At 44.2% G+C, this 15,213-nt stretch overlaps 1 protein-coding gene across 2 annotated transcripts in view; it reads right to left on the bottom strand.

The window, feature by feature from the left end:
* The window catches only part of LOC127051965 (histone H4), a 34,825-nt gene continuing 19,612 nt past the window's right edge, over window positions 1-15,213 (bottom strand). For both annotated transcript variants that reach the window (XM_050955029.1, XM_050955039.1), the window contains exon 2: window positions 1-629. In XM_050955029.1, the coding sequence (XP_050810986.1) occupies window positions 76-629 (554 nt within the window). In that variant the 3' untranslated portion in view covers window positions 1-75. The remainder of the gene's footprint in view (window positions 630-15,213) is intronic.

A 15,213-nucleotide genomic window follows, 5' to 3' on the forward strand; every position in this document is an offset into this window, starting at 1 on the left:
ACTGTTTTCAAAGCCAAGAATTCATTTATTGAAAAGAAAATAACTTTATTGACAGACACACAACATTTTGGGAACTTAAAAGGGCAGGGGTGTGTGGTGGGGAACAGTATAGTCACAGGTTTGAATACGTCCTGTCTGGAGTGCTGTGCAATGACTGCTGCACTTCAGGGTGAAAATACTGCATGGAGATGGGGGTTGAGTGCAGAGGGTAAGGGTCATAGTTCTCAGGGCTGGTTGGTGAACGTACAGGTGTTGGAGGCAGCTGGTGGTGGTAAGAACTTGGATGCTGGGGAAGGGGGTTTTGAGCTGACATTGGGGCACAAGGGAAAGAGCTTTGGGGTGGGAGGTGGTGCGGTAGTGCTCTGCCTGCATGGCTACGAGCACCTGGATAGAATCCTCTTGGCACGCCAGGATGCTTATCAGCTGCTTTGTGCTTTTCTTCCTGGCCACTGCATTTCTCTGGCGGATCCTGCTTTCCCTTTCCCTCCAGTCCTGCAGTTTTTTATTCTCTCTGGCAGAGTGATCCATAACTGTTTGCAGCAGGTCATTTTTGCTTTTCCGCTGCTTCTTCTGCAGGTTTTGCAGTCTTTCAGCTGCTGTTAACACGGGCAGCTGAGAACTCAAGGTCACTTGTGGAAGGAAAAAAAGGCAACAGTTAACAGAGGCAGCATTGTTTATATCTCAAAGAGTTATTCCCAGACAGTGAAGGAGTTTACAGTCTTCACTTTAGCATAATTTTCCCATACCAAAGACAGCACATATAACCCACAAGACCCCTGAATTGGTGAGTAGGGGGGGGACTGATTGCTTCCGGGCTGTGCTGGGGTTTCTGTGCTTTGGGGAAAGCAAACAGCAGTGGGGGGCACCTACAGTGAAGACTCTCGCAACATTTTCCACAGGAATTAATCCTGGAAGATATCTCGCTGCTGCGGGTCACTTGGGAAGAGCGAGAGGGTCTTCTACATCAATGCGGATTCCTCCCTGGCCCCTATGCAGCTTGCCTGTGTGCAGCAATGGTCCCCCACCCCTCGCGGCACAGTGGTGCGGACGCGTTAGTCTGACTGGGACAAGGACCACAGTGGCTCTCCCTATAAACTTGCTGTCATAAACAGATAGCTAAGGGTTAATGTCTCTTTCACCTGAAGCACCTGACCAGAGGACCAATCAGGAAACCGGATTTTTTCAACTTTGGGTGGAGGGAATTGAGTGTCTTTGTCTTTTGTTTTCTGGCTGCCTGCTTTCTCTGAGCTTTGGAGAAGTAGTTTCTTTTTTCTAGTCTTCTGTTTCCAAGTGTAAGGACAAAGAGATCAGATAGTAAGTTATATGGTTTCTTTTCTTTGGTATTTGCATGAATATAAGTGCTGGAGTGCTTTGATTTGTATTCTTTTGGAATAAGGCTGTTTATTCAATATTCTTTTAAGCAATTGACCCTGTGTTGTATTATCTCAATACAGAGAGAACATTTGTACTTATTTTTCTTTCTTTTTATATAAAGCTTTCTTTTAAGACCTGTTGGAGTTTTTCTTTACTTCAGGGAAATTGAGTCTGTACTCACCAGGGAATTGGTGGGAGGAAGAAATCAAGGGGAGATTTGTGTGTTGGATTGCTAGCCTGACCTTGCATTCCCTCTGGGGGAATAGGAAAGTACTTTTTGTTTCCAGGATTGGGAACAGAGAGGGAGATTCACTCTGTTTGGGTTCACAGAGCTTGTGTCTGTGTATCTCTCCAGGAGCACCTGGAGGGGGGAAGGGAAAAAGGATTATTTCCCTTTGTTGTGAGACTCAAGGGATTTGGGTCTTGGGGTCCCCAGGAAAGGTTTTTCAGGGGGACCAGAGTGCCCCAAAACACTCTAATTTTTTGGGTGGTGGCAGCAGGTACCAGGTCCAAGCTGGTAACTAAGCTTGGAGGTTTTCATGCTAACCCCCATATTTTGGACGCTAAGGTCCAAATCTGGGACTAAGGTTATTACACTTGCGCAAGCACATTGCCCACGCTCTGGCTGAAACTTTTGAAGAGATTACCAAGGCCGATTACAGTGACGTGATAGACCACATCAATGGGCTATTCCACATCTAGGCATGCATGCATGCAGCCCTAACTCTCCCTCCTCTCCCGAAACATTTCCATCCTGAAAATAAAAGCCGCTTACCGGGAACCCGCTCCTCTGCTTGACCTTCACCAAGTACCGGCTGCTGCGACTGGCTAGCTTCCTCCTGGTTTGAGAAGAGCTCCTGGCTGCATGCCTCCTGGGACTCCAGGGTGTCTGCCTCCACCCCAGTACCCTCACTCTCGGTTTCCTCCTCCCCCGCTTCTCCTCCGCCTCCACCTCACCCCCCGGCTCTGAAGTGTCCATCGTGGTCGTCGGACTGCGGTGGGGTCACCCCCAACTATCGCGTCCAGCTCTTTGTAAAAACGGCAGGTCGTGGGGGCAGCACCAGAGAGGCGGTTTCCCTCGCGGGCTTTGTAATAGGCACTCTGCAGCTCCTTCACTTTAACCCTGTACTGCACTGCGTCCCAGTCATGGCCCCTTTCCAGCATGGCGCTTGATATCTGCCCATAGGTATCATAATTCCTACGGCTGGAGCGCAGCTGTGACTGCACAGCTTCCTCCCCCTAAACACTGATGAGGTCCAGCAACTCACCATTGCGCCATGCTGGGGCTCGTTTGGCACGTGGAAGCATGGTCACCTGGAAAGATTCACTGATTTCACTCCACACCTGACTAAGCAAACAGGAAGGGGATTTTTAAAATTCCCGGGGCAGCAGAGTTTGAACTGATGAGCAGAGTGGCTGAGCAGGCATTCTGGGATACCTCCGAATACCTCTCGAGGCCAGTAACAGCGCTTTTGGTGGCCACACTGGGGGAGCAGCTCTGCATCACCAGCGCTGCAGTCGTTATTCCCCAGGCAGAGGAGGAGTACAGCCAGCGCTGTATCCAGGGAGATACAGCGCCTTGCAAGTGTGGATGGTGATTAAGTTGCAGCGCTGTAAAGCCACCACCAGCGCTGCAACTCTCCAGTGTAGCCAAGGCCTCAGACTCATTGGGTTAAGAAAGAGGGGCCACAATTCTCCCCATGTGCAGTACTTTAGTTGATCAAGGATGCCCTTTTATGCTGTGGAACAATCTCAATAAAACTTTCTTGGAGGCTCAGGTACTCTGCAGTCCTCTCCCAAACATTTCTAGGGATGCCAACCGTCTTTCTTCCTCTGAGATAGGAGATATTCCCACTCCATCCTGTGATGAGTTCCACTGGCACCATTGCAGTACACAGGCTAGCAGCATCCAGGCTTCAGCAGCTTGGGGATGTCAGTAAATGTTGCATTTTCTGGGTCTTTGTCACCCTGAGGAGTGAGAGATCAGTCAAAATCGCCATTGCCTGTGAAAATGTTGGCAGTATGCAGGGCCTTGCAGCATCTAAATTCTATGGTAGTCTGTACTTACCATGGCTTAAGATGAAGAGTGGTGCTGTAACATAGTGCTCCAAAGCTAATGTGACAATTACCAGTTTTTATTAAAGGTTTTCATGGGAACAATGTAAGGGAGTTCTGAGACGTATCTTTCCCTTTCCGATACAACTGCAAATCTAATGATGTATCTGTCTGTTTTTATCGTTGACCTCTAGAACAGTGCCCCCCTCAAGCCCACTGAATCCCTGACCCGGAACAGGAGAAGAAAGAAGTAGAGCGAGAAGGATATGTTATATGACTATACTGACTATGAATATAATGACAGAAAGGTCTGAATGGCCAAGAGCAGGGCATTCGAAAGTGCACAAGTTTGACAGTCAACCATTGCTAGCTATTTTTGAAGTATATTTTTTTTTCAACCATTTGTGGCCCCACCTTATTATAATTTCATCTAGACCATATTTCCTTAGTTTACTTATAACATTGTCATCTGAGACAGTGTTTAAAGGCTTACTAAAATCAAGAGGCATCAAGATAGGCCAGTTACCCTTTTACAGATGGACATTAGGCTGGTTTAGCATGATTTGTTCTTTCCAAATTCATACTGACTATTATTTATCACCCTATTAACCTCTAGGTGCTTACAAACTGATTGTTTAAAGATTTGTTCTAATATCTTCCCAGGTATCTAGTCAGGCTGACTGGTCTATAATCCCATGGGTCCACTTTGTTTTCCTTTTTTAAAGATGGGTCTTGTGTTTGTCCTTTTCCCAGTCTTCTGTGCACTCACCTGTCCTCTATGAATTCTTGAAGATCAATCAATAATGATTCCAAGATTGCTTCATCTATTTCAATAAGTATCACAGGATGAATTTTATCAAGCTTTACTGACTTGAATACATCTAACTATATTGTTTCTTTTTTTCAATTCAAGATGCTAATCAAAGTTCTGGGCTTTGCAGATTGTCCCAGTTGGGAGTAGAAATTGGTGTTACTCAAGTATTTACTTGATGCAGTTTTCTTTATTTACAAAGAATGTACAAATGTCTGTGTCTCAGAACACAGAAAGAATCAAATAGCAGGAAAACAGCTTCTTTTGCTTATAGCACCAACAACATCCTTTTCAGCTTGTACCTCTGACTCAAAAAAATTCTCCCCAGATTTCTTTCGGAGTTAGACACTGCTTACAGCTGCTCCTTCCAGATGTCTGTCTGTCTCTCAAGCCATGTCTACACTATGGGGACTATAGAAGCATAGCTATGGTGCCATAGCTATGCTGTCATAATTCTATAGCATAGCAGAGACTACAGCGATGAAGGGCTTTTTCTCTCTCTTTAGAAACACCACCTCCCTCAGTGAGAGTAGACAGGTCTACGGAAAAATTCTTCTAGTGACTTAGCTGCATCTATACCAGTGGTTTGGTCAGCATATCTACAGCATTCAGAGATGTGGCTTTTTCACACCCGAGTTCCGTAGCTATGTCAGCCTAAATTTTAAGTGTGGAGTAGGTTTCAATTTCTGTGTATTTTCTCTCCCCTCGCACCCCCACCACCTTATCCAAAACAATATTCAGCAAAACCCATCCACTCACTTAGTCAAAAAACTCCTTGGCAAGTTCACAAGTCCTTTCTCTTAAAAGGGGAGTTATGATTAATTTACCCTGACAGTTATGTTAAATAAAGGATATGTTTACACACAATCTCAAAGATTCCCTCTTGTTAAGGGTTTGTCTACACTGTGGGGGCTACAACAAACACTGTAACCTCTTGGTGTACTGTAGACAAATCCTACAGCAGCACTAGGTTTTTTTGTTTTGTTTTTTGTTTCCCATTGGGGTAGGAACTCCACCTCCATGAGCAATGGAAGCTAAGTTGACAGAAAAAAATGTCCATCAACCTAGCTGTATCTACAGCAGAGGTTAGGTCGACATAACTACAGCACTCGGGAGTGTGAATTTTTCACATCTCTGAGTGATGTAGCTACATTTATCTAAATTTTAAGTGTAGAACAGGCCAAATATTAACTCTGTTAAGTATCTGATCACAATTAACTTTTGTAGGCCATGTCCACATTTTGATTGATGCAAGCTGTGTCAGCCTACAGTCACCGAAATTAGTATATTACTAGTAATGTGTGTACATACTGGGCTGCTTGCATCAGCACTGCATGTACTCACCAGGAGTGCTTGTGTCAATGCAAAGTGCAGTGCACCATGAATCGGTATCCTGGTGTGCAATGTGCCGCCATCCGGCAGGATGCCTTTTGGGAAACCTTTGCAGTGTCTTAGAAATGACTCTCTTAGGGATCTTTAGAGCCAGGGCTCAAGATCCCAGCATGCAACTTTGTCCCTCCCATAATACCATCCATATTCCATCATTTTTGGGCCTTTTTTTTTTCTTCTAAATTCCACAAGCTGGTGTGGCACTTTTTGATTCCCACCATCTCCTACAGAAGCATAGAGCCTGCACAGCTCTGTACTCGTCTCAGGAATGTTGCGAATACAGGACACTCATTTCTCCTGTATTTGTAGACCTGCAGAAAGTACTGCAACAACAGGGAATGTGATGTTTGCTTGGAGGACAATTTACTGTGCAACAGAGAAGGGAAAAAAAATGAAGGTTAGTGGTGGCATTCACAGAGCTGCTGCAAGTGGTTTAGCACTGGTTCTAGGCCCAAGAAATGAGCAATGACTGGAGACTCACCAGTGGAGGGAGAGAAGACTTACTGTTTACTCTCAATCAACCAGAAATTACTGTGTGACGAGTAACATCACTCTCTGGGTTAGAAACACAGCTTCATTGTAGATTCCTGGATTCTAAGCCAAGTAGGGACCATTTTGTCTAGTCTGACCACCTGTATAACAAAGGCCACAGAACTGCCCCAAAATAATTCTTATTTGAACTAAAGCATATATTTTAGAAAAAATAGCCAATCTTTGTTTAAAAATTACTAGTGATGGAAAACCCACCACATTGTGGATACTATTTACCTCCTTAGGTCACAGGAGTATGCATTATCGTAGTCTTTTTCCATAGGTCTCCTTCCTCATTCAAGACAAGACATATCTTCCCGGGGAGACTGTTGTCTGCAGGACCCCTGCTTCTTTTGTTGCAGAAGCTGGAAGGTATGCAGTGACAAAGGAAGGGAATTGCAAGAAGGTCTGATGGGGAAGGAAATGGGATGCTTCCTTGGAGAATGCTATTCCTGCCTCTGCCACAGAGTTCCTATATGATCCTAGTCAAGTCACTTAAACCAAACATTTATGACAGATTGTCACTAACTGTGTGTTCCCCATTTTCTTATACATCTTGTTACTCTGGTCTGGTTTATAAAAGTGCCAAACAATTGAAGCCAGTGGGAGTTCTGCTTTGAACATATAAAGTGCTGTACAGTGCTAAATAATCTGGAAAATCAGGTCCTAGAAATCTCCAATTTGCTACCCAAAATTAGTGGATATTTTTGGTGTTACTCTCTCTGTGCATCACCTCCTTATCTGTAAAATAGGGAGAATACTATCCCCTCGCATCACAGGGGTTTTGTGAAAAGGGATTCATTAATATCTGTGAAGCACTCAGATGTTATAGCAAGGTATGCTTTAGAAAAGCCCACAAGACAATTCATAATTCTCTCTTTAAAACAGGGCTTCAATTGTGTGCAAGAAATAAGTCATGGAGTCACATACTGAAGAATGAAGTGAAAACAAAATGTTGGCTAGCTGCTCACTAAATTCTGGTCTACTCTACAGACCTCTATCAGTACCTGTATAACTATGTCACTCAGGGCTGTGAAAAAACCCACACCCCACAGCGATGTCTTTATACCGACCTAACCCCAACCCCAACCCCATGTTGACAGTATTATGTGGGTAGAAGACATTCTTCCACTGATAGCTACTGCCTCAAGAGGAGTGGATTAACTACACTGATGGGAGAATTCTCTCCGGTCTGCTTAGAGCATCTTCATGAAAGCACTCCAGCACAGCTGTAGTGTAATGTAATACATTTTAAGTGTCGATTTGCTCTAAGTGAACATTGTCCATTCTGTGTAGTGAATGAGGCAGGAATAGCATAGAAAAAAAATAATATGCAATCCTGGATTGCCATTAGAGCCTAAATTATATGAATGTGCACAAGGATGAGTGAGCTGAACTGAAGTTCACAAGCAGCCTTAATTCCTGCATTTTCTAACTTTTGAATGACACTGCCACCTCGATAAATGTATTTTTAATATAGCTTTTCTGTGTATTATGGAACAGAATATACTCTACAGACTTAGAGTGGGAAATTATTCAAGAGTAGTGAAGGACAAGAGGAAGGAAGCTCCCTCTTGAGCTGCTCTGAATTATATATCAGCTTTTACAGATTATATCAGGGTTTACAGAGTCCTTGGTTTAGATTTGGCTTCGTACAATGGGCTGAAAATTACATAAGTGACTCAGCATCCTCAGGTCTGTAGGGTGTGCACTACAGCAAAGACAACCAATTTATACTCTGCCGTGCTGCGCCTTTATTAAAAAGAATGGGGACTCAGAATCTGACTGCTTTGTTTTGGATTACAGGCCTTTGAACTTCCTCTACATATTGGGGCAACTGGGAATATCCCAGACAATCCACATACAAGATGAGAGAGGCATAGTTTATTTCTTGATATCTTTCACAGAAAATCAAAAGAATTAAAATGTTGACACCTCAATCCTGTTTCTAATATTATAGGAATGGCTTCTGTTGACAAAGGCAGAATACAAGGCTGCATTAATAATGTGTTCTCATTCTAATCTGAAGATTAATATTTCTTGTCCCTTCACAGATCTCCTTCAGCACAGGCCAAATATTCCCAATAGGGTGACAACCCTAGATAGGTTTGTAACCATCAGGAAACCATTACGGAGCCTTTAATTAACAGCCTGGTATAAGTGCAATACATAAAAGACGGAAAGCAAAGGCTCACTAGAGAACAAAAAGAGAGGAGCTCTATTCATGCAGTTTGATGTTGTCATAAACAGATAAGTAAGAGTTAATAGAACAAAAGTGCTTCATATCGCTTTGCCTGGAAAGGGTTAACAAGAACAGTGAGCCTGGCTGTCACCTGACCAGAGGACCAATCAGAGGACAGGATACTTTCAAATCTTGAGGGAGGGAATTTTTGTGTGTGCTGTTAGTTTTTGGTTGTTGTTCACTCTGGGGGCTCAAGGGGACCGGACGTGCAACCAGGTTTCTCTCCAATCTCTCCAATACAGGCTCTTATAAGTTTAAAATAGTGAGTACTGGATAGATAAGGCGAGCTAAGCTTATGTTTGTTTTCTTTATTTGCAAATGTGTATTTGGTTGGAAGGAGTTCAAATGTGTATTTGGCTGGAAGGAGTTCAAATTTGTATTTTGCTGAAAGGATTTTAATTTGTACTTGTATACTTAGGCTGGGAGGGTATTCCCAGTGTCTATAGCTGAAAGACCCTGTAACATATTCCATCTTAAATTTACAAAGATAATTTTTATTGTTTTTTCTTTCTTTAATTAAAAGCTTTTCTTGTTTAAGAACCTGATTGTTTTTTTTTATCCTGGTGAGACCCCAGGGGACTGGGTCTGGATCCACCAGGGAATTGGTGGGGAGAAAGGAGGGAAGGGGGAGAGAAAGGTTAATTTCTCTCTGTGTTAGGATTACTTTCTCTCTCAGGGAGAGTCTGGGAGGGGGAAAGAAAAGGAGGGGGAAAGGTGGATTTTCCTCTCTGTTTCAAGATTCAAGGAGTTTGAATCACAGTGATCTTCCAGGGTAACCCAGGGAGGAGAAGCCTGGGAGAGGCAACGTGAGGGAAAGGGTTTACTTTCCTTATGTTAAGATCCAGAGGGACTGGGTCTTGGGGTTCCCCGGGCAAGGTTTTGGGGGGACCAGAGTGTACCAGGCACTGAAATTCCTGGTTGGTGGCAGCGCTACAGGTTCTAAGCTGGTAATTGAGCTTAGAGGAATTCATGCTGGTACCTCATCTTTTGGACGCTAAGGTTCAGAGTGGGGATTATACCATGACAGATGTTTTTAAAGAAAGTAATTGAAAAATTATATTATTCTCTAGTTTAGACACTAGATACAAAATGCAACTTTATACAGGCAGTGAACAATGGGTTGACAAAATTAAAAACCAGGCTGTACAGTGTAAAGTTGTACATTAGACTATTCACTGTCAGTGACAATAAATCTCTTCATGGGATGAGGACAAAGCACCCAGGAAATTTATCAAGCTTCTGAATAATCCTGTCCTTGGTGAAGAGTTTGGCTGCAACCTTCCAAATAATGGATTTTAGGGAGTTGTGGGGAAGGGAATGTGCTATCCTTTGGATGCCAGGGCATAAGTTTTGAGGGCTCTTCTGGTCCCTCATATCCTTTACAGTATGGCTCCTAAAGTACTTAACTTCCGATTGGCTATCATCCTGATATCTGCACAACCTTTCCTAACCCAAGTGTGGTGCAGATGCACAGTGCATCTTTAGCAGCATGAACTTTGGCATACATGTCTGCGAGTTCTGGAGGGAGGCATAACTAAACTTGTCAGTTTTGATTGGACATATTCCTGGAGGTTTCATCACATGATACAGTCTTTAAATTTAAGATTAATATTTAATTCCTGGAGACTCTAGGACAATCCTGGAGGTTTGTAAACCTTAAGCCTAGCACACGATATGGCAGTTCTCTGGGTTTCACCTCTGTCTGTTTTGGCACCCATTACATGATACATGAGTGCCTTCTGTCCTCAGATCCACCTGCAGAACCCAGCAGACTCCTGGGCCTAGGTAGTTACATATGAGGGGCATTTGTGGACTCCAAAGGGAATGGAAAGCATTTAACAACCTACATCTTTTCCTCACCCCATGGCAGGGGTCCACACTCACAGTTTTGCTGGGCAGAGAAATGGACAGACTCATTTCCTGAAGAAATTAACTGGGAACGTACTAGAGAAGGGAAAGGTCACATTTAATAGGAGTTCCCTCAATAGCAAAGGCACTTACATTACTGGAGAAGTAGTTCTGTAGTTCAAGTATGTAGTTTTCAAATAAGAGTGAAATAGGAACCATAACAGTTATCTAAACAGATAAGTGAGAAAACAAAGTTTGCATTTTTGTTTCATTTCTATGAAATATAATTTATGGAAACATTTCATATGTTTAGGGTTAACAGATAGCAACTGTGAAAAAACGGGACAGGGGATGAGAGTAATCGGCGCCTATATAAGAAAAAGTCCCAAGAAATGGGACTGTCCCTTTAAAAACATCTGGTCTCTCTACATGTGTTTCTTCTTGTAAAAACCAAAGTAATTTATTTTACTAAAAAGAGGGATGTCCAGTCAAAACCCTGCATCCATTAATGTCCACAGCTCCTTTTGATTACAATGTACCTTTGCCCTATTAATACATACTATATAATATATTGCATGAAATTGTCAGACTGTATCCTCCAACTTTTATTTTAAAACCACAAACATTTAGAATCAAAATGTGCATATGAATTTGAGGATTCATTCCTGAGGTATTGCTGAAGGTTGCTGGCAAGTACAATTTACAGCAGTTAACCTCAGAGCCGAAGAATTTTGATCCAGCTCCTATGGATGACCATCCTTTACATAGTCAAATTGAGGGGTCTATCTTTACCAACAAGATGGGGAAACTTGCATGTCAGGTCCATGTGAAAAGAAAAGCTGCATCATCTTCTAAAAAAAACCCTTGATATTTTTGTTCTAAGCAGGGATTTTGTTGCTTGATCTTGTGGGTATATATATCATTTATTGAGAGAAGACATTAGTTTTGCCTTTAATTCTGAAAGCAGCGAGGTTCCATGGCTGTTCTTATCTCTTGTGGAAGTGCATTCCATAGTCTAGTACTAACCTCCGGGCAGAATGTTAAGAAGTACGGCACACACCCTAAACTGTATGTACGTTTTATACATAGATTTCACTAACCAAGTTGTGACGTTATTGACATGAACTGTGACTGTATAGATCATTGTTGCAACCAAGGTCCTATAGAGGCACCAAATCTTGTACAAAGGAGGTCAAGTAAGGTGTCTATGGAAAGGATATGATATGCGTGTTATGATTATGCCATCTCTATGCATGTATCATTTTTTTTAAAGTTATAAGTATTGGCTGTATACTGTCTGTATTTCAAACTTGTGCTATGCTTCTGGGTGACACCACAGACAATTTGGCATCAGCACTGCCTGACCTGCTTGATGGCCCATCGAGGACCATCAGCTATACAATTCACCCATTGAGAGAAGGCAGATACACCTTATGACTCAGCAAGACATGCAGGGACATGCCTATGGACAGGATTCTAAGGTTTTCAAGTCATGTGTTGGGAGCTTGTGTTTGGAACAAAGGAAGCACATGCCACATGGCAAAAGACTATAAAAGGCAGTTTCATCTTCTCCATTGTGTCTTCAATCCTGCTTCTTATCTCTGAAGGAACTTTCCTACAGTGAAGCTCTGAAACAAAGGACTGAATGACCCATCCAAGCTGTGGATGTACTCCAGAGACTTGATCTGAGTCTGCTACAAGCCAGAAACAAGAACTTTGCCACCACTGTATGCAATTAATTCCATTTAATCAATTTTAACTCTTATCTACATTTCTTTCTTTTTATGAATAAACTTTTAGATTTTAGATTCTAAAGGATTGACAACAGAGTGATTTGTGGGTAAGTTCTAACTGGTATATTGACCTGGGTCTGGGGCTTAGTCCTTTGGGATGGAGAGAACTTTTTTCTTTTGCTGGGGTATTAGTTTTCATAACCATTCATCCCCATAGCGAGTGGCACTGGTGGTGATACTTGGAAACTGGAGTGTCTGAGGGAATTGTTTATATGACTTCTGGTTAGCCAGTGAGGTAAAACCAAAGTCCTCTTTGGCTGGTTTGGTGTTCCTCAGTAGTGGAGGAACCCCAGCCTTGTGCTGTGACTGCCCTGCTCTAAGCAATTTATCCTGAACTGATACTCTCAGGGTACGTCTACACTACGGGATTATTCCGATTTTACGTAAACCGGTTTTATAAAACAGATTGTATAAAGTCGAGTGCACGCGGCCACACTAAGCACATTAATTCGATGGTGTGCGTCCATGGTCCGAGGCTAGTGTCGATTTCTGGAGCGTTGCACTGTGGGTAGCTATCCCGTAGCTATCCCATAGTTCCTGCAGTCTCCCTCGCCCCTTGGAATTCTGGGTTGAGAGCCCAGTGCCTGATGGGGCAAAAATCATTGTCGTAGGTGGTTCTGGGTACAGCCTCACCCCTCCCTTCGTGAAAGCAGCAGACAACCGTTTCGCGCCTTTTTTTCCTGGGTGAACTGTGCAAACACCATAGCACAGCAAGCATGGACCCTGCTCAGATCAATACCGCAATAGTGGACGTTGTAAACACCTCGCGCATTCTCACGCAGTCTATGCTGAACCAGGACCTGCAAAGCCAGGCGAGGAGGAGGCTGCAGCTATGGCAGCGCGGCGACAAGAGTGATGAGGACATGGACACAGAATTATCTCAAAAGGCAGGCCCCTGCGCTTTGGAGCTCCTGCTGGTAATGGGGCAGGTTCTAGCCATTGAACGCCAATTTTGGGCCCAGGAAACAAGCACAGACTGGTGGGACTGCATAGTTTTGCAGGTGTGGACGATTCCCAGTGGCTGCGAAACTTTTGCATGCGTAAGGGCACTTTCATGGAACTTTGTGACTTGCTTTCCCCTACCCTGAAACGCCATAATACCAAGATGAGAGCAGCCCTCACAGTTGAGAAGCGAGTGGCAATAGCCCTCTGGAAGCTTGCAACGCCAGAGAGCTACCGGTCAGTTGGGAATCAATTTGGAGTGGGAAAATCTACTGTGGGGTCTGCTGTGATGCAAGTAGCCAAAGCAATCATTAAGCTGCTGCTACGAAAGGTTGTGACTCTGGGAAACGTGCAGGCCATAGTGGATGGTTTTGCTGCAATGGGATTCCCTAACTGTGGGGGGTTGATAGATGGAACCCATATCCCTATCTTGGCACCGGAGCACCAGGGCACCCAGTACATAAACCGCAAGAGGTACTTTTCAATGGTGCTGCAAGCACTGGTGGATCACAAGGGACGTTTCACCAACATCCACGTGGGATGGCCAGGAAGGGTTCATGACGCTCGCGTCTTCAGAAGCACTGCTCTGTTTAAACTGCTGCAGCAAGGGAATTACTTCCAAGACCAGAAAATAACAGTTGGGGGTGTTGAAATGCCTGTAGTTATCCTGGGGGACCCAGACTACCCCTTGATGTCATGGCTCATGAAGCCATACACAGGCAGCCTGGACAGTGGTCAGGAGCTGTTCAGCTACAGGCTGAGCAAGTGCAGGATGGTGGTAGAATGTGCATTTGGCTGTTTAAAGGTGCGCTGGCGCACATTAGTCACTCGCTCAGATCTCAGCCAAACCCGTGTCCCCATTGTTATTGCTGCTGCTGTGTGTGCCACAATCTCTGTGAAAGTAAGGTGGAGACCTTTATGGCGGGGTGGGAGGCTAAGGCAAATCACCTGGCCGCTGATTATGCGCAGCCAGACACCAGGGCGATTAGAAAGGTCACCAGGAAGCATCAGAGAAGCCTAGAAAACGAGTTTCATCACCGGCCAGGGTACGGTGTGACTGCTGTGTTTGTTTCCCCTTCATGAACCCTCCACCCCCTTTATTGACTCCTTCCCTGTAAGCAACCCACCCTTCCCCTTTGATTACAGCTTGCTTAAGAAAATAAAGTCACTATCGTTTAAAAATTATGTATTCATTATTAAAAAGTACTTATAAAAAGAGGCAGAGAACTGACAAGGTATCCCGGGTGTGGTTTGGGAGGGGGATAGGAGGGAAGGAAAAGGCCATTACACACATTTCAATGTAATGACAGCCTTTTGGTTGGACTGTCCATAAAGGTGGAGTGGGCGTGTGCACGAAGCCTTCCCCCACGCGTTCTTACACGTCTGGGTGAGGAAGATATGGAACATGGTGAGGGTGGTTACACAGGGGCTGCAGCGGCACTCTGTGACCCTGCTGCTCTTCCTGAAAATCCACCAAATGTCGGAGGATATCAGTTTGATCACGCAGCAGCTCCAGCATTGCATCCCGCCACCGCTGATCTTCCTGCCTACACCTCTGATCTTCCTGCCGCCACCTCTCATCTCGAGCGTCTCTCCTATCCTCACGTTCGTCCCTTCTATCCTCACATTGGTCCCTCCTGTCCTCACGTTCACTGGCATCTTTCCTGTACTTTGCTACCGTGTCCTTCCACTCATTCAGATGAGCTCTTTCATTGCGAGTTACTTCCATGATTTCCGAGAACCTTTCATCTCGCGTCTTTTTTTTCCGTTGCCTGATCTGAGCTAGCCTTCCGGATGGAGTAGGGAGGCTTGAAAAATGTGCAGTTGCATGAGGGAGGGAAAAAAGGGAGAGAAGTATTTAAAAAGATACATTTTACAGAATAATGGTTATACTCTTTCACAGTGAACAACACTATTCACCTTACATAGCACATGTGATTTCTCTACAAGGTCGCATTTTGCATCTTAATATTGAGTGCCTGCGGCTCTGGTATTACAGATCTCACAGACGCAGGTCCAGGCATCAGAATTCAGCTTGCATGCGGCCATGGTAAGCCATTGTCTTTCGGCTTCTCCAACCTTCATATACACAGTGCCCTCTGATGCTTCTTTCCTGTTAACATGCAGCAGCAGAAGCCAACCCCTCCCCGCATCCAATTCTCTAGGATGATTGCTTTACCCCCTCCCCCCACCGCATGGCTGGTATCATAGAAGATCACTGCTAATCA

The sequence above is a fragment of the Gopherus flavomarginatus genome, chromosome 1 (genome assembly GCF_025201925.1).
Source record: "Gopherus flavomarginatus isolate rGopFla2 chromosome 1, rGopFla2.mat.asm, whole genome shotgun sequence".
In the NCBI taxonomy this organism is placed as follows: Eukaryota; Metazoa; Chordata; order Testudines; family Testudinidae; genus Gopherus; species Gopherus flavomarginatus.